Source organism: Trachurus japonicus, chromosome 3, assembly GCF_045865225.1.
Source record: "Trachurus japonicus isolate A0001 chromosome 3, Traja_1.0".
In the NCBI taxonomy this organism is placed as follows: domain Eukaryota; kingdom Metazoa; phylum Chordata; class Actinopteri; order Carangiformes; family Carangidae; genus Trachurus; species Trachurus japonicus.
The window spans coordinates 15,685,725-15,708,838 of NC_140909.1; the positions used below are offsets into that span (position 1 = coordinate 15,685,725).

The 23,114-nt window shown below is 40.4% G+C and overlaps 1 protein-coding gene across 1 annotated transcript in view; it reads right to left on the minus strand.

Moving 5' to 3' along the window:
* Nucleotides 1–23,114, minus strand: part of ush2a (Usher syndrome 2A (autosomal recessive, mild)) — a 184,947-nt gene that overhangs the window by 81,629 nt on the left and 80,204 nt on the right. Inside the window, exons 39-49 of the mRNA XM_085764102.1 lie at nucleotides 21,727–21,867; nucleotides 20,630–20,705; nucleotides 20,150–20,235; nucleotides 19,052–19,211; nucleotides 14,897–15,059; nucleotides 14,646–14,793; nucleotides 11,957–12,114; nucleotides 10,799–10,946; nucleotides 9,340–9,495; nucleotides 6,460–6,607; nucleotides 4,848–4,990 (exon numbers count right to left, since the gene is read on the minus strand). Coding sequence (XP_085620228.1) covers nucleotides 4,848–4,990; nucleotides 6,460–6,607; nucleotides 9,340–9,495; nucleotides 10,799–10,946; nucleotides 11,957–12,114; nucleotides 14,646–14,793; nucleotides 14,897–15,059; nucleotides 19,052–19,211; nucleotides 20,150–20,235; nucleotides 20,630–20,705; nucleotides 21,727–21,867 — 1,527 coding nt within the window. The remainder of the gene's footprint in view (nucleotides 1–4,847; nucleotides 4,991–6,459; nucleotides 6,608–9,339; nucleotides 9,496–10,798; nucleotides 10,947–11,956; nucleotides 12,115–14,645; nucleotides 14,794–14,896; nucleotides 15,060–19,051; nucleotides 19,212–20,149; nucleotides 20,236–20,629; nucleotides 20,706–21,726; nucleotides 21,868–23,114) is intronic.

Consider the following 23,114-nt stretch of genomic DNA (forward strand, 5'->3'; position numbering starts at 1 on the left):
ATTCCTCCCTCATTCCCTCTCTCCTACCTTCCCCCATCCCCCTCCCTCTAAGTGTTGAGTGTTATTTAGGCTTTACTGGCGCGTGTAAAATTCTGCAATTTGAAGGGCTGTTAAGTTTTTCAATTGAAATTTTCATTTAAGATGCAGGTGATGCTTTTTTCCTTTTTTTTTTATTTTACTGACGCTTTACTGCTCTCTGGATAGGAGGGAACGAGAGTTAAGGGAATGCGTTGCAACCGCTCTCTCCGGTTTCCTGACTCTTTATCCACCTTTTCCTCTTCCTCTCCCTCCTGCTCACCTCTTCCATTTTTCCATCTCTCATCCCAAGCGGTCATCTTTCCTCTTGTCTCCCATACCCTTTCACCTTTTCTGTCTCCCCTGCCTCTCCCACCTTTTCAATCCCCATGCCTTTCCCTCTTTCTTCCCCCTCTCCTTCATCCCTCCCTCCACACCTCCCACCCATACTCCTCCTCGCGCCAGTAAAACACAGTAGCAGAAAGCTAAAACAGGAGTGCAGGGCCGCCAAGCTTTAAATCACATTTATAAGGATTTGGTTAGCATAGTAATAACACAATCAACTGACAAGGGCTGCGAGAGGGGGAGGAAGCAGTGTGTGTGTGTGTGTGTGTGTTTCTGTGTATGCATGTGTACCTCTGTGGATATACATTGTATGCAGCTTGTTGTGCATATTTCTGTGTGTGTGTGTGTGTAGGTCAGGGTCCATCTGTATATATTTAACTGTGTACATCTATGTGTATCCATGTGAAGACAAGAGGAAGGGTATTATTTTTAGCCTTGTGCAGGGTTCTGTTCGTGTATGTGTATGTATTTGTGGGTGTGTGTGTGTGCGTGCATGTGTGTGTGTGTGGTTGACTGGGCTTTTGAAGGTGAGTCAAGGCTCCTAGGAGTCATAATGAGGACAAACGCTGAGCTTTACTGTTATCAAGATGCTTACGACACGGTGTCAAAACGTGACAAGCAATACGGTGGGAATTTACATTGCATTTCATATCTTTACTTTTTCTGCAGATTACTTAATGTCATTGCTGCTTTAGAAGACACTGAAGAGACAGTGAGAAAGAGGATGATGTATGACCAAGGTCATGAACTTGATTTGTATCCATAAAATCATGAGTATGTGAGATGAGCATTAGCCTTTAAGTAACAAAAACCATCATGATACCTTTGAAATGTCACTCATTCAAAATATTCAACATCCTTTTTAGACTCTGACTATTTGTAGTGGTTTATTAAATTCAAACATCTCCTGGTGAATCCTGCATTAGATGGAGCAAACTAAAAGTTGCCAACTAATGACTAATTAGTTAAACAATTAAAAACCATAACCACATGTAATTGTGAACCGCTGGGAGTTCTTATTTGAGAAAGTGAACATGTAAATCAATGTTAAGATACTGTAATCAGTGCACTGTATATAATATATTCTAATATTTTAGTTATCTTGTAATATGACGAATAATAGTGGGATTATGCTCACATCACTTCCACATTTCCTTGAGAGAGCCAAGTAAAATGAATGCGGGAAATAAGGTAGAGTATTAATTTATTAATGCAGTCACTCATTCATTAAATAACATGAATTCTTTGTGTTCTGTCATTACCTCTAACCTCATCTCTGTCCCATGTTCTCCTTTCTCACCCTGCTTTAATTTCAGTTTGGTAAAACAGTGATTCTTTAATGCTCTCTCTTACACATGCACACACACATACGTGCACACACTTTCTAAGACTGCTTGAGATCACTTTGTCAAAACAGTGCTTTATTCATACTCTCTATAACACTCTGTAGCACACATACATGCAGTTTTCTAAGAGAAAAGACACGCACACACATTTTCTCTCTCTCTCTCTCTCTTAGATCACTTAGCTGGTGTGAACATGGGAGTAGACAGAGGAAAGGGAGCTGTCCAACACGGCTAGAGTTTATGTTCACAGGAGCCGTCTGTCTGTTCTGCAGCGGCAGGAATTCATAGGGACCAAATTACATTAAAAAGATGGATATAAAACTTTAATGGAATGATAAAAAGGAAAGGAGGAAGCATGGGTCTCTCTTTCTCTGTTCTGTCATTAGCCACATCCTCTCTTCTTTTTTCTCAATTCCTCATTTTACCTTTTTGCTTCCTTTATTTTTCTTCTCTCTCTTTTCCTCCTCATTCTTTATCTTCTTTTCTATTTTTCTCCCTTCTCTCTCTAAATAGTCAAGAGGCTAGTCTGTCAAACAGAGGAGGTGAAACACATTGTGCAAAGACAGAACGAGAAAGTATGAGAAAGAGGTATGACAGTTTGAGAAGGACAGAGAAAAGAAAACTATATAAATGCACAGGGAACCACAGAGGGGGCTGAATTAATAAAAGAGAATATGCACTTGGATCCATATTATTAATGAAGGTCTTACATGTACAGTTCTGTAACAATGTAGAAACCTTGCAAGGTTACAGCTCACACATATACACACAGATCAAGTTAGGGGGATCTCCTCAAAAAAGGTAAAACCCGAAGGCCCACTACACTATAAAAAATGATCTACCGTATACTGTATGCCATTTCATCATATATATGAATGTGTGTGCGCGAGTTTATGTGAATGAATGCTTAGGTTTATTGCCAAGTTAAGATTTTATGTACTTATGTTTGCGAGTGAACTCTTTATGTGTAGCTGCCCCTACAGTAAGACAGCAATCACATAATAAGCAGTGGCCTTAACATACTGTACATGAAATCACACTGAATGAAATGTACGAGTGGCTGCTAAGGTTGTCATTTTTTGTAGAGGTGGGGAGAGGAGATTAGGAGGAGAATGCAGCTTTTCCTGTCACTGCCAGGATGATGAGAGGACGGGTTTATGGTGACAAATTACACATCAATGTTAGGAAAATCCAGACTGGCTACATTTGGCTGTCTCCCATCACAGGTTTAAATCCCTTCTTATTACAAGGCTCCACACCTATCATGTATTCTATTATTATGGTGAAAGAAATTTCAATGCCTACTTTAAAATAATTTAAAATGACATTTTCACACTTTAACAATGCTGTTGGTACATGAATGGATTGGATGGATGATTATTACACAGGGAGCTGTGAACAGGGATGACTGTGTACCAAACATGACACCACCTGCCCTGTGTTTCTGTATTTTAATGATAAAACAAATGTTCACTGTCACAGGTCGGTACTTTCAGACAACATTTTATTTATTAATACTGATTGATTAGTTGCTTTGTCTTGTTTTCTCGACTTTTTCAACTTCAACCTGGCCAGTTCACTTCCAGTTAAATAGAGAGGAAGCAGGTACTTTGTCTGCATGAAACTTCATGACTGTGTGTTATTGCTTGTGAGGATGAGAAGGTGTGTGATTGATAAGCAGGACAAGGAGGTGTGTGTGTTGGACACATGTTCTCAGTGTGTATATGTCTGTGTATGTGTGTGTGTGTGTGTGTGTGTGTGTGTGTGTGTGTGTGTGTGTGTGTGTGTGTGTGAGAGAGAGCGGCAGAAAGATGAGAAAGAGGAAGCTGGGGTTTGAATGATGGGGTACAGAGTGATCGAATGGACACATCTATTACAGTCCGCACACATACAAGTAGACAGAGAGAGGAGTTGCACGTTTTCAACCCCACATCAACACAGGTGTACACACAAACAAAAACACAAATATTGTCCACCTTATCTATAATTGTCAAGTACATGGAGAAAGGGTGTTATAAAAGCCCATTGTTTTAGAGAATGTGTGTCTATGTGTCTGTGTGTGTTTGCTGGAGGGAATTCAAATCTGCATAGCAAAGAGAAAAGCACAGGGCCATAATTTAATGCATCCTAAATGTCTGCAGTTGTGTGTGTCTGAATAGGTTTGTGCTGGCTTCAGTGTGTGTCACTGTATGAAAAGTGTATGTATACATATATGTGTACGAACACATTTCTGTGTGTATGTGTGTGTGTGTGTGTGTGTGTGTGTGTGTACACATGTGCATGTATCCAATGTATGCAAATCTCAGCTGCTTAATGATAATGTATGTGATAATAGCGTGGTACTAATTAATTTATAACTTTGCACTGAGGAGGCTGTTCCAGTGGCTAATATGATTCTATTACTGCAATTAGCCCACAATGACACTGGCTAGGTCACTCACACACAGACACACACCTTACAGTATGCAAATCTCACTCTGTCACTGTGTTTCCCTCCATCTTGCTTGTGCCCATGTTTCCTTCACATTCTTCATTTTAAGTACGTTCTGTAGCAGTTTCTCATCCTCATTGTCTCAATCACATTGAGCAGTTCCATTAACATTAAGAAATGAATGCACTTATTATTTTATTATTATAGAATAAAACCACAGAGGCATCCAGGGAATAAAAGAAAACTGGGCAGAGGGTATGTTCTTCCACACCACAGGCCTTATGTTTAATGTTCGAGGGTATTGTTTACATTATCACCTAATATCAGAAGATCTGTCAGAGTCAGACTCCTTAAGTTTAATTTTGACTCAGCAGTACTGACGGCCAAGTGACGGCAGAGGCCAACTAGCAAACAGCTGCTGGCAGCCAGCTGCCACCCAGTCACTTGCAAAACTCTGCTGGACTACTGACATGAGCAGCACAAGTGAGTATGAAAACACATCACCACCAACCACTGCCAACAGAGAGGCTATAGAACAGCAGCAATGAGACCTTCTCTAATGCAACAACAAGTCTGTTCATGACCAACAGGGGAACAATTCATGTCTTCTTTTCATTGTTATTGATTAGAGGCTTTTCCATTTTGAAGTTTTTGCATCATGAGAGTGCACAGGAACAGATGTGTAAATGTGTAAACAGTACTGTACTTACTGTCCTCTGCAGTGTGCAGGGTTGCCCAGGGTCCCGCTGTCTGCCCATGTGTGTGTGAAACCACCACTCTGAACAGGTACTGAGTGTACGGCAACAGGCCCTCCACATGGTAGGAAAAGGTGTCTGTTGCATTCTCTACAAGCCTAGGAATAGATGGACACAAGCATAAATACATGCGTAGACACACAATTGATCAAAATGTGCTGGTGAGGAATCGAACAGGTGGTCAAACACAGACCACTAGAACCAATCTGACCAACATGTGGTGTGTATGTGTATTATTCAATTTCAGAGTAGATTCATTTTTATACTGAAAAGAAAATACGTTATTATAACTTGAAGGTCGTTTGTGACCACTACTTTACCATAGCTATGGGTGAAATTGATCAAGGCCATGGCTGTGATTTTATTAAAAAAATATATTATTCAGGATTTAGCAAGGGTTAGGGTTAACCATTTTTTGTTCTTTCATGCCAAATTACAGTACATAGATTAGATTAAATATAGAACTGATCCCAATATTAGTTTGACAATGTAAGTTAGCCATTTTATAGCGTAAATGCAACGTCGTTTCCATGACTGGTGTGAGAACTTGGTCAGCGGTGAAAGAAAAGGAAACAAAGATGACAAAAGAAGTGAACAACCACAGAGTATTTCTTTAGTATTCAGTAATAAAAGATTTGCTGTAAAGAACAGCTTTGTCCACATTACATCTCACATAAGACAGAAGATGCTCATTGCAATAAAATATATTGTATCTGTTTAATATGTTCCTGTGAGTTCTTTCTTAATCTTATTTTAAGCGTGACATTATCAAAGTCAAGAGAAACATTTAATATGATATCAGACCAGTGACTATCTTGGATACATGTACAATATTTTCAAAGCTTTTTTTTATCTTATCCCCATGTCATACCTGATCCCATGTCATATAATCATACAAAAGAATCTAGGACAAAGTAAAAGAATATTGTCATAAATGAGGGACCGTTGACCATTTAGCATCAGATAGATAGAAGGGATGAATGAATGAATAAATCAGGGAACAATGAGATTTCCATAGCAGAAGAGGAGGAGGGCATGGCTGTCTGATATATAATACATGTAGCTAGTCATTTATTTATTACCACAGAATGAGAGCCTCCTCTTCTTGGATTAAATTGCAATTTGTTGTCAGGAAGCATGTAATGAATACATATCAGATGCACACCCTCTCTCTCTTTTTATTCTATCACATTTTCTCTTTCTTCTCCCTATGCCCCGTCTCTGATTTTTTGTCTTTTTGACTCTACCCCCGTCTCTCCACCTCATTCCCTCTCTTTTTTTTCTGATGGTCTGTCATATTGATGTGACATATTCAGCTGTGCTGTATAATGCACCCCTTTGTATGTACATGTGCATGCATATGTGCATGCTCCCTTCTTAAGGTGAATATATGTGATGTGGATTTGAGAGTGTTGTACGTGTGAGTCATTCTCTTACTGCTGTTTCATATCAGATGTGCTTTTCTCAGACCACTTGCATGAGCTGTGGACAACTTTGTGCAAATTTGTTTATCTGTGTGTGTGTCCATTTATTGTGCTCTCTCTCTCTCTCTGTCTCCCTCTCTCACCTTATCACTGGCCTCTGTGGGGATGTCCTCATTTGCAGGCTGTAGCGGAGTGGGCCGGGCCCGTTGGAGTGAGCAGGAGGGTACCAGGATATATTCAGACTGTCACTGGTGGCATGTGCCAGCGTCGGAGATGATACCCTGTCTGGGGCTACGAGGAGAGAGACAAGATGGTGAGAGGGAGACAGGTGGAGGGAACAGGTGATGGAGGAAATATGTGTTGGTGAAAAAGAGACAAAGGGATGGATTGGAAACAGATTAAGAGCAAAACCTGCAGAAAAATAAGACACAAAAGAAACTTAAAACAAGATGTGTCCATTTCATATTAGCATTATTAACATCCTTATTGTACGACGCTGCTTAGGGAAGAGTATAAGAAGAGAAAATGAATGTCGAAAGCAGAAACCGAGGACAGAGGGAAAAAACAAAAGGGGAAGAAATACAAAAAAATATTACTTCAGAAAATGCCACAACCAACCGTCAGACTTACTGCTGTACTTCAACCTCTCTGTCTCGCACATCCATTAAAATGCACTTACACACAGCTTTTTAACCCTGCTCTCTCAGCAGAGCGCCTCTTTTCCAGCTGAACATGATAGCACATTGTTAGTGTTGGAAAATCAGTAAAAACATCTTGATTCAGGGAGATTGCTGAGCTCTTAAGAGAAGCAGAGAAGATGCAAGGAGAGACAGAATAAGAAAGAGATAAGGACAACAAACACAAGGAGAAAATGAGAGTGACTGTCGTGTTGACTATGTGAAATAAGAGTAGGCCCTTTGATGTATAAAGTGACCCTCCAATCAAACACACTGGCCTCTTTCCACTACAACAAGACTGATTGCTGAAGACATCTTATCCAAAAGATGACGGCGCACACACACACACACACACACACACACACACACACACACACACACACACACACACACACACACACACACACACACACACACACACACACACACACACACACACACACACACACACACACACAGTAAGTAAGTAAGTATGTGCAAAAACCAAGCCTCAAAGTGATGTTTGAATACTGGATCAGAATACTATTAGTTGTGGTTAACCTACCTAAATCATCACTCAAATCCATATTCACATTTATTATCTGACACACACACACACACACACACACACACACACACACACACACACACACACACACACATGAGTGTCTTTGTGCAGTTTTGTGGAGAGCTCACACTGTGACCATTTACAGTTTTGTCAGTGTTATGTTGTCAGTACATTTATTTCCAAATTCTCTTTTCTGCATTTACTGTACGCATTTTGTGTGTGTACAGATATAGTTAAAGAGTTACACACTCATTTGTTATACATCTTAAAAAAGCGTACCTTGGAAACAAGCAAACTAGGGTTAAGGATGCCTGAGGAGTCTCTCAGTCTCTTATCAGTTACATATAAACTATAACATAAGTATGTGTGACTGGCAACTTGATTGATAAATTATGGGATGTCCATATTTGAATCTAAAAATTATGCAAATATTTCAAAGCCTGTCCTTGTTTCTGTTTCCTAAAACAGCACATCTTACTGTAGATCAGTAGGTCATGTCCAGAATGAGTTTCAGTGTGTGTGTTTCAGATAGAAAGTATTCATCTGTGTGTAATTCTTGAAACACGTTGAGTCCTGCCTCTCTGACACACACACACACACACACACACGCGCGCACGCACGCACACAAAACACATACATCACAAAGACACACACTGTTGGTGAGCCTGTGTCTCTCTCATGCTGTGTTAGCAGGTACAATATCAGAGGTGTCACTAATCGTTTTAAACTATGCACTTTTATGTTCACTTCTCTCTCTCTGCTCTCCTCCTCCTCTGCTCTTCTGTCTCTTGCTCGGCTATCTTCTCTCTGTTCTTTCATAGAACAAGGACGCATCAAGACAGTTTGCCTTAAAGAAGTCTAAAGAGATGCCAGAGGCACAGAGGTAGAAAGAGAGATAGAAAGAGAGGAAACGTCTCGTATTTAAAATTTATACTTTCTTATGCCTTTGTTTTGAACTTGAACAGCAGAACTTTCCGAAGTCTGTCTTTTGTTGTTCTCTGACTAAGACATGGGTGTGGTGTGTGAGTATGCGTATGTATTCAGTTCACTTTTCTTAATGTTGGCCAAAGTGGTAAAATATGTGTTGTTCATAGACGTATGTGTTGTTACCACCTGGTTGCTGTTATCTGCTCTGATCAGTTTTGACGTTTATCAGTATGCACAATCAGCACTCTGCATGATTGTACACACACACAAAGATATACGTGTTCAGACCATAAGGTGAAGTCAATTATCTGTTTGTGTGTGTGTGTGTGTGTGTAGAGTACGGACCAAAGATCCAATTGCAGCCATTTAATTTAGTACATACACAAGTTAGATGTGGGCAAAAGTGCCATCTTATGATGGCGGTCATATCATCATACTATCATATCCAGTTTCTCACTACAGAGGGAAACTCCTATCATGTGACTGTGGTGTTTTAGTCCTTCAATATCTGTATCATCCAGATTGTCTCCATGCTGTCTGTAGTTATGATATTACTTTAGTAGCATAAAAGTATAGTATAATAAATTGCACTGATCAATTAACTTGAAAAGTGAACCTTCCTACACCTGACTGGACAGATGTAGCACTTGCTTGGATGTCAAAATGATAGCTACTTACATCAGTATGTGAATAAATTTGAAAATTATGCCAGGCATTTGCACATTAATGCAACCCCCCATTTTTAATATTTATGAGGATGATGAGTCACTTTAGCTTATAAGACATAACAATGTAAGTATATATCTGATCAGGACATATGGATTTGTGTGATGGGGATGTGCTTCTTGTGCATTTGTTGTGGGTGGGTGTACCTGCTGGAGGTGTTGTAACATTGAGTGGCAGGCTCTCCACACATCCCTGTGTGTTACACCCTCTGATCCAGAAGCTGTAGTTGGTGTACGGCTGCAGGTCAGTCACCGACAACCAGCTGCCAGCTGCTTTTCCTCCGTCTAACACGCCATCGCCATCTAAGAGACAGCGAGTCACACAAAGACAGACATGTAGGGTCTTAGGCCAAACAAGCTCTATATATCTAGTGAGGACGAAGACAGTGATGTCTTACACAGATTATTTTCATGGCACATTTATTTATTAGAGTCATCACAGTGATGGCAGAAAAAGCGATTCATAAAAGATAAAAGAGTTCAAGAGAGAGGAATAGTGAGTGAGATTAACTGAGAGTGATCAAAAGAGAGAGGCCTCCATGTTGAGGTTATGCAAGGATAGTCAAAGAAAAGGGATCAGAAAATTACACTATGTTAAGCCTATCCAATATATTTAGATGGACACACACACGTGCACAAACACATATCAGTTCTGTGTGAACTAATGAAGACAGTGTGTATCAAAGAAACAAGAGGTTATGGGTAACTCGAGCAAAGCGCCACCTCTCTCTTTCTTCCACACCTCTTCTATCCTTCTCTCCACTCATTTTAATCTGTCTGTTCCTCTGTGAGATGCAGATCAAAGTCTCTGACTCTGTGTGTGTGTGACACAGAGAGAGAGAGAGAGGGAGACTAGGTGAATATGTGTGAGCTGAAGGAGTGTGTTCTGCCATTTCTCATCTTGCTCAATTTTCTTCTTCCACTTTTTACTCCCATGTCCAGTTCTCCTCTTCTGTTTTACCTGCATTTTCCCCTCATACATCTATGTAAATATGAGCTTCTCATCTCTGCTTCCTCTGTAGACTATTGCTTCTCTGCTACTTGTCTTTGTTCTTCCTCCCATCTTCACACCACTGTTTTGCTCTAGACTCCTATATCATCTTCCCTCTCAAGTCAGTGGCGATATCAAAAAACCCTGTCTTCTCTATATCACTCTGGTTTGATTACTCCTTCTTTGACTTCCAGGTTTCACGCCCTGACTTTCAGTTGTCAGTCTTAAGTCCTCAGCAGTGAGGAGCGTGTGTGTGTGTGTGTGTGTGTGTGTGTCTTTATCCAAGTTACTATTTTACTCGTATCTGAAAGAGAAACCACTAGACAGTCTTAAAACTGCTAATGATATAAATTGTACTCAGAGCAGAGCAAGCAGTCTTTTACAATCACTGATCATTGTTTAAACTTTAAGGTACACACACTTGCAGTCTGATGTAATCTAACACAACAGCTCTGCCACAAATTCTACTTTTATGAGGCGTATAATTCGTCAGTTTTGTTCACACAGTTGAAAAATTATATTTCTACTGAGGTTGTGATGGGTGGTGGTGTTGCACTGGACCTGGCTCATTTACATGTATGAGACACAGACAGAGAGAGGGGCCGTGTGTGTTACCTATGGTTTTGTAGTACAGTGTGTAGCTGAGGTTCCCGTTTGGCCTAGGAGGGGCTGTCCAGCGAGCTCGAAATGATCGAGAGCTGTGATTGGTCAGTTCCAGCAGTATGGGGCCTTCTGGGGCCATCTCTAGTGTCCGTACCTCCATCTGATTTATTGAAGAAAAAAAAGAGAAAAGACACAATCTCACTTGTGTTAAACTCCACAAAAGGACAGACATGTTGCATGTTTACATTCACATACAATGAATATATTGCGTTTTATTAATTCTCTTCACACCCATCCATACAAGTGAAAAAAAAACAGGTAAGAAAATCTTCCCCCATGGGATGACCGCAACATGCATCATAGAGTGGATTACTCAAAGTGTTAAAGAGTAATACTCTACTCCAACAAGTTTTAGTGTAGAATGAAACTACTCATCTGGCAAATATTAACTCTACATCTGGTTTTCTATCCTCTTTCTGTTATCCTTTTATTTTTCCCTCTCTCTTTTTCTCTCCTGCTACACTCTTCAGTTTTCACTCCACTCACTGCCCTCTGTCGCTCTTTCCACCATCGCTCTGCTCTTTTCTTCAGTCTCATTTCCTCCTGTCTCAGTTTCCTCCTACCCTCTCCTCTGCTGCCCTTCGCATCTTCACTTTCCACCTCATCTGTCGCTTTGCTCTGTCCATTTGCTCTATCCTCATCATTTCACTTCCATCCTCAAACAAGTTCCTCCTTCCTTCTCCTTTTCCCATCCATCCTGCCAGCTCTTCCTCTTCTCCTCTTCATCCTGTTCTCCGCCCCCTCCCCTTCCCCTTTCCCACCTTCCTCTCCTCTTGTTCTGCTGTGTCAGCTGATCTTGCAGCGTCTGACTAAATATGGCGTCCGTATTGGAAAAATGCCCCAAAATATGGCCTGTCGTCAGAGATGTCGTTGAGCTGGAGTGGCATTTCCTACCAAATGTCACCGTCGTCACGCCAACCCTCGTTATTGAGCTGGGAGAATCGATCACCTTTATGATGCCTGGTGACACCAAGGCACACGGACACACGTGCACACACAACACACACACACTTTGTAATTGTCTGACTAATGTAATGTTTGTATCTCAGAAAGGATGTTGCTGATTACTTTATTACAATACATCTGTTAACTAGTAAATGATTCACTGACCATCGGTCCTTTGCCGCAGCCCTGTGCAGTGCAGGCCTGCAGCCTGAGTACGTGGCGGCTCCATGGAGAGAGTCCCTCAATCACAAAAAACCTCTGGGAAGAGCTGGAGTTGAAAATGAGAACTCCATCCAGCCAGAGACCATGGCTGGTTATGATGCCTGGCAAAAGAATACATCTGATTAAACCAGCTAATAATTATAGGAGCTTACCTGAGTCACTGCAAACAAGTTTCAGTTTTTCTCTTCACATGTAAATATAACAAATGTATTAAATCAATTCCCTGCACAGATTCACTTCTGTAACATCAGCATCAAATCACAACTGGCTACTTCATTGCACTGGTCACACATACACTCTAAAACAGTCTCAAGACTATGAGGAATCACAAGGTGAGCTTTGCTTTGCTGGGCTGCCGTCTGTCCGGGTCACTGGATTACAATGCAAATGAAATGTGACTTAGGGGCTCCAGAGCTGCCAGTCAATGTGTCCTAGTGTGATCCAATGATGAACACAGCACTGAAACAACAAATGTAACCATAGGTGTTACAAAGATAAAGGCCCTCAGGAGGACAGTTGTACCACTGTGAATACATGAACGCACACACACACACACACACACACACACACACACAAATAGGTGCAAATAGGTGTGCTCTAGCAAACTCGTCCACAGACAGGGACGTTCCATGCATACATGGAAAGATACACACACGCTAAGATGGGGAAATTCACACTTGTCCATCCACACACACACACACACACACACACACACACAGAGGCACAATAATTACATTACATTACATCCACCTAATAAAAAAATGAAACAGTACGGTGCCAAATGTGCTTTTCCTTAATAAAAATGCATACAGGGGGCTCAAAAGATCAGTGCTAAGAGCTAAGAGTCTATTCTGCTTTAATCATGTGTGGGTTTTATTATTGCTCAATACAGATATACACACCTATCAGGGAAATGAAGACACAAAAACCCCACAGACGCCAACTACATCTGGGAAGCTCTTAATGTGGCCAATCACATGCGTGTGAGAGTGTGTGCGTGTGTATATGTGTGTGTGTGTGTGTGTGAATAAGCCCATATCAGTATAGGTTGTAATAAAGACAGGTTGGGAAATGAAGCAGCGAATGCATAACAGGCTTATTTCCCCTCTTTGTCTGCGTGTTGCCCCGACCTAATCCCCGAGAGGATTATCCCCCACAAATCCCTACGGAATTGGGGAGAAGGGGGGCAAGAGAGAGAGAGAGAGAGAGAGAGAGAGAGAGAGAAGGAAAATAACACAGAATCTCAGTCCTCTGGATCACATCGTCATCGTCATTGTTGCCATCCATTTATGAAAAAAGGTTTAAATGAAAAAAAAAAAACCTGAGCCCTTCTCCCTTTTTAAGTAAAAATTAAAGCTTTTTAAGCATGAGATAATCGGGTAATCATGATTAAGTGTCTCCCTTGTTATAAATTTCTGTCATCAGATGAGAAAAGCTTTAAGTAATTTATCCAGGCTAATATGCACACACATCACAGGGTTTATGGTGCGAAATGCACTCATGTGGCATTAAGCGTAAACACACACTATTCACATTACACACACACATGCATTATGGAATTACACATACTTTAACGAGCATTGCAGTAACATTTGATAATATGTGGCAGTGCGTTGTATGTTAGAGTGAAATGGGGTGGGAAATCCTCAGATGGTTTTCATCACTCAATTCGTTTGATTTCAGAAAACTTAGCATTTGTTAATACAGTCCTTTAAAATTCATGTTACTATTTTATTTATTAATTTATGCACTGGTATCAAACTTGCATTATGTAGAAAATTCTCCTGTCCACCACTTTGAATTTCTTCACTGAAAACAGTTAGGCACAAATAACTTTTAATACTATTATCATTTTCATTAATATTATTATTATTATTATAACCTTGACAGATTCAAGTCAATATCTAGTTTAAAAATTCACAACATACATGAAATACACCTTAGTCCAGCACTGTTCAATGGATTTTAATTGGCTGCCAGAGAAAGGAAAAAGAGAGACAACTGTGAATCTATGTACTTCCAGCCTGCAGTTCTCTATTCAGTCAAAAGGGAGCACTTTTCATCCACTTAAAGAAGCCTGGTGAAGCACTGCCCTCTCACTCCGTGCCTCCGTTCGTCCCGCTCTCAAACTGTACATCCTCTCACATCGCCTCTGCCTCTTTTCTGTTTGTCTCAGAGTCGTTTGCGCCCTCTCCTTTTAAGTTTCTTTTTTTTTTTTTGATTTAATGTTTTTATTTTTCTCTGTTTTATCTAATTCAATTTCTAACCCATCTGATTCCCCTTGCACAAAGGTAAAATTGTAGGGTATACCTGAACCATGTCCAGATCTTCATATCTAAATGTGTGAAGGACCAGGTTGAAGCATATCCTCACACCTTGAATACACTTCCAGAGGTCAGCTAATGATACATGATCTCATCCTAATTATGATTCTTGTTAATGAGTCTCAACATCTCACATGTTTGCAATCCCTTTCACTGAGAAATGCCATAAAAACATCTTTCCAGGCATGTGAAAAAACGTTTATGTTTTTAGCACGCTTTTACACTGTAACATTATTCTAAAAGTCCCTGTTGATAAATTTCCATGTATATTTGATTGCTTTTATGTCTGTGGGTGTCTGTCCTCTCACCATTTGGAGTGCCAGGAGGTGTCCAGCTGACGTTGAGTGCATATGGGGACAAAGGGGTGACCAGTGGTGCAGGAACATCCTCTGGGGTGCTCTCCTCAGTCTCAGCATGGCTGGGAGGGCTGAAGGTACACCCACCTCCTGTGCAGGCCTGATGTACACACACACATGGCAGACACAAAAACATGAACGTATGGATGAAGGTGATCATGCAAATCATAAAGACGATTTACAGGGTAGAGGAAGACACTTACAGCCACTGTGATGGTGTAATTCGTTCCAGGGGTTAGGTTGCGAAGTGTGTGGTCTTCAAAAAGTTCTGAGCTGTTATGGGCAACCACGGACTGCGCACCATCATGTGACAGGAAGATGGAGTAGAACTCCAAAGCGCCATTGACCTGAGAGGGCCGCGACCACCTGGAGAAGGTGAGAAGAATCAGTGGAGAAGAAAGCTACAACATGCTGCACATTTTTAACTTTAATATTGTGTTATTTACAGAACTGTGTCAACATACTGAAGGTACAATTCACAGCTATTGACTGCACGACCGCACCAATACAACAAGGATTTAAAAAAAGATCATGAGACAGAGAGTTTATTTATATGCATGTGAGTACAGTATGTGCTCACGTGCATGTGACTTTATCATTGTGTTCCCATCTGAAAGTACATGGAAACACAATCCCGAGCTAAGATTTCTTACACACACACACACACACACATGCACACCCACACACAGGTATGCTGCACACACAGTTTCCTTTGTGAGACAGAGGTGTCTCCTCTTCTATATTTAGAACAGGAAGGTCATCCCCGACAGAGAGAGAGGGGGAGAGGACGAGAAACATGCAGAGTATTCATTACAAAATGTAAAAGAGAGTAAGAAGCAGCAGAATCAGATAAAAACTTGCTTGGTTCATCAATGCTTAACTATTATTCTACTATTCCTTTTTTTAATCTCTTCTGATCTTCTAATGAGGGATAACAGTGGCTGGTGAAGATGTATTGATGACCAACATGTGCCCTCTGTGCTTTTAAAAATGCTTTGATTTGTATCTGTATCTCATTGTTGAATGAATATTTATGCAGTGAAACAACATTTTACTGTAAAATGTTGTGCAAGACATGAGAAAATTAGAAGCTAACCACACTATTGTTTATTTCATTTCACCTTCATTCGTACAGTAAAATATAGTGCTGTCGAAACAAAGTTTTGAAAGTTTTCATACAAAATCCTGATCATTTTCCCAAATTTCGAGAACAACATTGCACATAAATAATTCATAAATAAATGAGCAAAAATAGTCGGCAATTCTCTCAAATCCCAGAGAGTAACACAACCCTCCTGGCATGGTAGCAGTGGGAGGCCATTTTAAAAAGTGATGGATTCCTTTCTTGGTTCCTCCCATTAAAAGCCAGCTTTTGAATGAGTGATGAGTGTGTGTTAGCACACAATTAGCCACTGTGGCTAATCTATCACATTTATGATAAGATTTATATGCTGTCGATTGGCAGTGTGATGTATGTCTACTTTTGAAAAACTAAATCAAAGGGGAGTTGTAATAATCTGTATCATAATTCACTGTGGTAATGGTTTTAGAATACCACTGGTTTAAGAGTGTGTTATGAAATAAGACGGCGGCTTTTTCAGCATGTTAAATTTAAAACCAGGCTCTCTGAGATGCACAAGGTTCAAATCAAATCACCGCCTATGAAAAATGTCAAACTGTCAACATTGCACACTCATAAAAACACATTAGCACCATCAAGTAATTATTAATAGCACATTATTATACATTCACCAATTTAATCATTTAAAATAATTTTGGACTGTTGTCCTGAGGTGCCATATGGCCCATCAGGTTTTCTTTGTATTTGTTACTGCACACGTGTCTGACAGTGTGGTACCTTTGCAACTGAGTCTGCTTGTGTGTATGGATGTGTTTGTGTCAAGTGGTATAAGGTGAGGGCAGGGAGGAAATCTGCTGATATTGTTTTGTTCAGGTGCTGCAGCCTACCACAACCTTTCTCACAGTTTCTCACCCTTAATACACATATATAACTCTGCCTCACTTCCTTTTTAAATATTTCCTACATCTCCCTCCTTTCTTTCCTCTAAAACTCACACTTCATCTTTCTCTCCTCCACTCTTTGGTCCAACTGTCTTCACATTTTCTCACAGTTCTTCTCTCTCCATCTTTCTGTCTTTCTAAGCTTTTCTCACAGATAAAATAGAGAGGTATTGACCAAGTATGATCTCTCAACCTCGGCCTATTACCAATGTGCTAACAAGGCAATATGCAGCCTTCCCACACCTGGTAAATATATGCAGTCCAGACTGAAAGCATTTGGACAGTTACACATTTTTATTCCTCAAGCTCTGAGCTTCTGCACATTCAATTTTAAATAAAATAATATGCCAAACCTTTTTAATGAATATAGAAAGAAATGTGTGCAAGATAAAGGCCTTTTAACACAGTGTGCACATTTTTTACAGTTTCAAAAGTAAGTAACTGGATATTTGATCTAGATCTGGATATTTAATATTTTGTGCTCAATGACTGCCTGATGTCAACCAACAGAAATCAGCAGTCACTTCCCTTATGATACTCTCCCTTATGCTTGTTGTAGCATCTTCAGTAAGATGAATACAGCTCAGTCGGACGGTTCAGGTGACCGACTTGGCCAGTCGAGGATATTCAACCTCCTCACCCTAAAAAGGTCTTAAGTTTGCCATGGCCAGAGGTTCTGGCTCATTATGCGGCTGATTAGAGAAATAACAGCCAATGACTTTTTATGCATTTGGCTAAAACTGAGAACAAAATGGTCCTGTTTACCTCCCCATGTTGCCTTCTCAGTAGTCAAACCATTACAGTAATATATATCTGTGTCTCAACTCCAGAACTTTGTTCCTGAATCTGACCAATTTCTATTTGTACATTTTGGTGAACTTAGCCATTGATGTTTACAAAGTATTTGTGTTATGTGGTGAACCCTCTGATGTTGTCGTCATTAAGGCTCTTCTATATGAGGAGATGATATATCAGATCATTATAACTTGTGCTACTGTATGTTCAAATTAAGACTTTGTGAAAAATATTTCATATGTTTTATCTCAAAAAATACCCCAAGAAAACTCTGTTTTGCTGCATATAGGAACACAACCCACACACATTCAAAATATTAATTGATCAATTAGTTAATAATAAGCTGTGCCTGCTAGTTCGAAATATAGTCTTCCACCTGTGTTTGATTCTTCATTAAATTTCACCACTGCATCCACTTATTCTGTGCCTTGTTGTTTTAGAGGCCTGTAGTTGTGAGACCTAACTGAAAATGAATAAATGAGCTCCTCTATCATTGCTGTTATTAATTTCCTATTTTCAATTATTCTGAACACATTTATAAAGGAAAAGAAAAAATGCATGCATTTTCTCTATATATCAATACACTCACATAGACACAGACACTCAGTATGCACTGTGTGTGAGTGTGCGTGAAGACGCACACCACTAATGAAGGTGATCAAAAGCATGACCAATGATCATCACATCTTAACCAGACAAACTCATCATTCCCATCTCACACAGTGGGTACCTTCAATTTACTCCGTCTCCATCCTCTCACCCTCCCTGTCCATTGTTCAAGTGTGCGGTTATGCTTGTGTAGATGTGTGTGTGCGTGTGTGTGTGTACGTGTGTGTACGTGTGTGTACGTGTGTGCACTGTGCCCTCCTGTGGTGAGTCCCACTGTAAGTGACAGTCAGGACACTAATGGCTTTCACGCAGATTGACTCTTGCTTCACACACACACGCACACACACACGCACACGCACACATGCGCACACACACACACACACACACACAAACAGAGAAACGTTTGCACATGAACCTGATAGGAAAAGTGCAGAGATCTATCTTCCTCTGTCCCCTCCCACTTCAGGTGAAAGGTCAAGTGCAGGAAAATATTATGCAGAAGGTCACATTTGCTCTCTCAACCTGTCTCTCTCTTTGTATCTTATAGAGACACCGCATATGAAATTCAAATGAAAAGCTACAATATACTATAATATAAGATTTTTTAATATATATTTTCCTGTCCTTTTTGGTGATAATCACTGTGACTGTGAGTAAATAACAAGTAAATATAAATCAGTGGTGGATGTATTTCTATCTACATCTTTCTACAGTAGCTGCAATTTTAATTTGTCCCTAAAAACAGGGTTGGATCTGTGTGTAGTGATAAGACAGCATTCACAACTGTGTGTTGTGCCTCACAGCCTTATACACACTACTGTAAGTGAAAGTACCGTTTGCATATGCATGTGTCTCCTACCACTTTGTATGGACCCCACACAATTATCTACTGTTGAGAGCTGTGAGGGAGTATGCATATCCACTGTACTTACTCAACCAGAATAGTCCGCGAGTCTAGCAGGGTAAGATTTGGTGCTTGGAGCGGCCCGGGAGGAAGCTGAGAGGTCACCATTGTAACTTGTGAACTGTTGGTGCAGCCGACTGAAGTGCAGGCACTTAGTTGCAAGACATGAGTGGAGTAGACACCAAGACCTGAAACAAAAACACTAGATGAATAAACAGACGAGAATACAGATTTATAAAACAAACAAGAAATCATTAACTTAACTCTCACACCTTGTTATTGTCATTTCACCCTGACTCCTGAACTCCCCACCCTCCTCCCTTACACTCTCTAAATCTGTCACTGCTTCAAAACTATTCTCCATCTGTCCCACTGATGCAGTCTCACTCCCTGTAACACAATCTATTCTTGCACATATCGTATAATTACTACATCCATAATCCTTCCAATCACTGTGAACATCAGACACTTAGCATTATTAACCCAGCATGGATGATATGTGCTCTCATGCCTTCATTAACTTACAAAGACACACACATACACTGTTGGGCAGTGTGATGTTTTGCCAACCATGTAAATGTGTGAGTGTGTGCGCGTGTGTGCATGTGTGTGTGTGTGTGTGCGTGAAATCAAAATGAGTGATAATCTATTCTGCTCATATAAAATGCCATAAAGATGACTCTGCTGTGTATACGACTGTACATCCCTGTATATGGCATGTTTGCACATGTATGTTTGTGTATCTCAGTGTGTGTGTATTTGCAATGTGGTGCACCACTGTATTCTCACTGGTAAGACATGTGTTTCATACCTTCTTTAACTCTCCTTAGTGAAAGCTTTCAAAGCAAATTGTGTGTATGCATGTGCGCTGACGTTTAGTGTGCTTTGTTTCTCCGCTGCTTCATTTTCTTGTTGGTGTGTGCGTGTGCGTGAGTGTTTAGTGCTCTTTTTCAAAGTGGTATTCCCTTGGTAAAGACTGAGATGCTCTTTCCTCTTTCAAATGCTAATCCCCCACTCCATTTTGCTTTTCTTCACTCTTCCCGTTCTCTTTACACCGAGGCCCCATCCGTCCACAATCACAGCTACGCTGCAGCACGCACTTATACACACGCTCTCTCCTTTTTACCAGTGATGTTGTGTTGTCTCTCTTGCCCCCTGTAGACCATTTGGTTGTTGTGATAGAGGAGGTACTCTGTAATGCCTCCATTGGGCCTATCATTGGAACAAAAAAGAAATAAGGGGAATATTATTATGTTATATTTAACATGTACCATTTTGATGTGAAAATCTATTGTTTTTATTTATGACATGTTTATTCAGGGTGGAAAAATAGGGATTCAAAATAAAAGCAGAATGAACTGTAGTTACTAATACAACATGTTTATTGTATGTATAATTCAGTTTACTAAACCGCTGCCTTTACTGTTTTCTTAAAGTAGCAGGTTACAAAATAATCTATTCAAACTTGAACATGTTGCCCAAGGCCTTATAACTGAATATCAGAAGTGTACTAGCTTATGTAGCAACTTACAACTCAAACATGAACAAAATGACAATGAAACAACATACACATTTGGCCTGATGTGAGAGCAGAAGTGGTACTTACCTTGCTGGAGGTTCCCAGGTTACATACAGTGCTGAGGGGGATGAGACTGCAGCTGGAGGAGAGACAGCATCTGGTGCTGAAAGGAAAATATTCCATTATAAACGGTGTACTGTATGTTATAACAAATACAGTGTTTGGTACAAACAAAGGGAAACTAGTGACATATCACTCGGTCCTTTTCAACAAATTACATTTTATTCAAAAATTATTATGTGTATGTGGAATCAGGGGGGGAAAGTCAATATTACAGTAATACTAAAACATAGCAGATATTATCAGTAACAGTAAAATATTATTACAGTATATTAAACAACATCATATCTATTCCATGATATGTCAGAAGATATTCTGAATGTTATCAAAATCTTTATTCAATTGATTAAAAGCTAGCAGAACATCTGTTTTATTTTTTTCATAGATCTCTGACATAAGGTGAAGAAAGTAAAGTGTGCTTTTGGAGAAGTGATGCATTTATGATAAATAAATACATTTCAAATAAGTTCTACGTCCAGTCTTCCTAACATGGTCCAGTGTCTTAACTCTGCGCTCAGTGAGAATCAATACAGTAATCTGTTTTTTTTCTTCTTTTACTTCAGATTGATTTTTGCTGTCTCTGCACTGACCCCTGCCGTCACATTATCTTCCCAACAAGGCCAGTTAGTCCAACATAGATTAATGTAGTGACTAACATATGAAGAGAAATTTTTCTTTTCCTCTTCCTCTTGTTCTTTCCACGACCTCCCGGACGAGAAAAATGTAAAATATTACTCCGTACTGTCTGCCTTTAACTCACTCGCAACATGCTTCATTCTTTTGTCATTTTGCATCTTGCCCTATCCAGTCATCTTTTTTTTCTCCTATCACTCCTCCTATTTATCCCAATCCAACTTATTCCTGTGTCTTGTCTTGTTTCTCCACTTCTCCCCTCTTAGGAGCTAAAAAATCTCTGTCACTGAGGAGACAGGATGAGAGTGCCTGAGTGTGTTTGTACATGCACAATCAATCATAATTTAATGCTCCTGGTGAAGGAAAGAGAAGGACAGAACTTTTGTGCTTGGGTATGTGAATGTGTGTATTGTTTGTGCTTACAGATTTACCTTCCTGCGGGGTTGTGAGGCTCGATCTTAAATCATTATTGTCACCGCTGTCGTGACGAAGACTTTCAGTGCAGCCAATAGGAGTGCAGGCGCTCACAGTGACGATGTATCTGGTGGCTGGTGTTAGACCTGACAACACACCTGGAGAGGAAAAATGTCGCAGAGGGAATGAGACAAAGAAATGACACAGAAAACACAGACAGAGAGAAACTTGGTCCCCAAAATAAAGTAACTTTGTACGATACCCACTTGACTGAACTACTGAGGCATCATCTTTGCTTCAGCTTTACTTAAGAATATAAATAGTAAACAGTTCCAATATAGCCGATACTTTCACCTTCCTTAATGACAGCCATGCCCTGCCAGACTAAATGTCTTTTACAGTCTCCTTCCGTGTGTGTTAGAACCTGTTGTAACTGAAGTACGTATCAAACTGCTTCAATTGGGCGATTTAAATGCTTTACTTGTTTCTATGCTCCGCTGTTGCTAAGCAAATTTACTGCATCTGGCAAACAAAGCGAGTCCATTCTAATTGTAAAGCTTCAGACGTCTCTCTGATGTTTTTCGTCCTAGCCGTCTCGGCCCTCTCAACTCCTTTCTATATTTCCTAAGTCACTCCCCTCTCTTCTCTTCCACCCCCTCCAACTCTCCTCACGCTCTGTGTCCAGTCACCCTGTACTTGCCTTGCTCTCTCTCCCTCTCTCTCTCTTTCTCTCTCTCTCCCCTACCCATGTCTTTTAATTCAATTAAGGGCCAGGGCCCCACTCCGCTGCCATTACACCCTCATTTGCTTTCTGTGTTTTTTAGCCGTTGGTGTAATTCTGCAGTCAGGTGTCGAGGCCATCATAAATTAACAAGAAGCCTTATCACGGTGGACTTAATGTCTGGCAAAGAGAGCGGGAGGGAATGGGGAGCAGCGAGAGAGACACTGAGAAAGACGGAGACGGAGAGCTCATCTTCATATTTGCCTGGAGACATGGCAGAGTGGATGAGAGGAGGGACGAATAGCAGCAGCGGACGCACACATCATCATCATCATAAAAGATGAAGTGAGGAAAGATCGAAAAGTGAGCAACAGAGAGAGAGAGAGAAAAGGAGCGATGCCAGGGTATGACATCATTGGGGTAGTCCTGAGTGTCTTGTTCCAAATGGAGACAGTCTCCTAAAGCTGGGGACTTGCCAAGGAGACATTAACAGGGTTGCCTGGGACAGTGTGTATGTGTTTGTGTTTGTATGAGAAATAGAGGTAAAGTGAGTGCAAAAGGCAGCGTGAATGTGTTTTCACAAAGGGCCAACATGCCCGCACAGGTCCCACAAGTTGGTGCAGGAAAACAGCTGCAATAAGTTTAACAAGACAACATAGGCAAGTTAAGATACATTTGTCATGT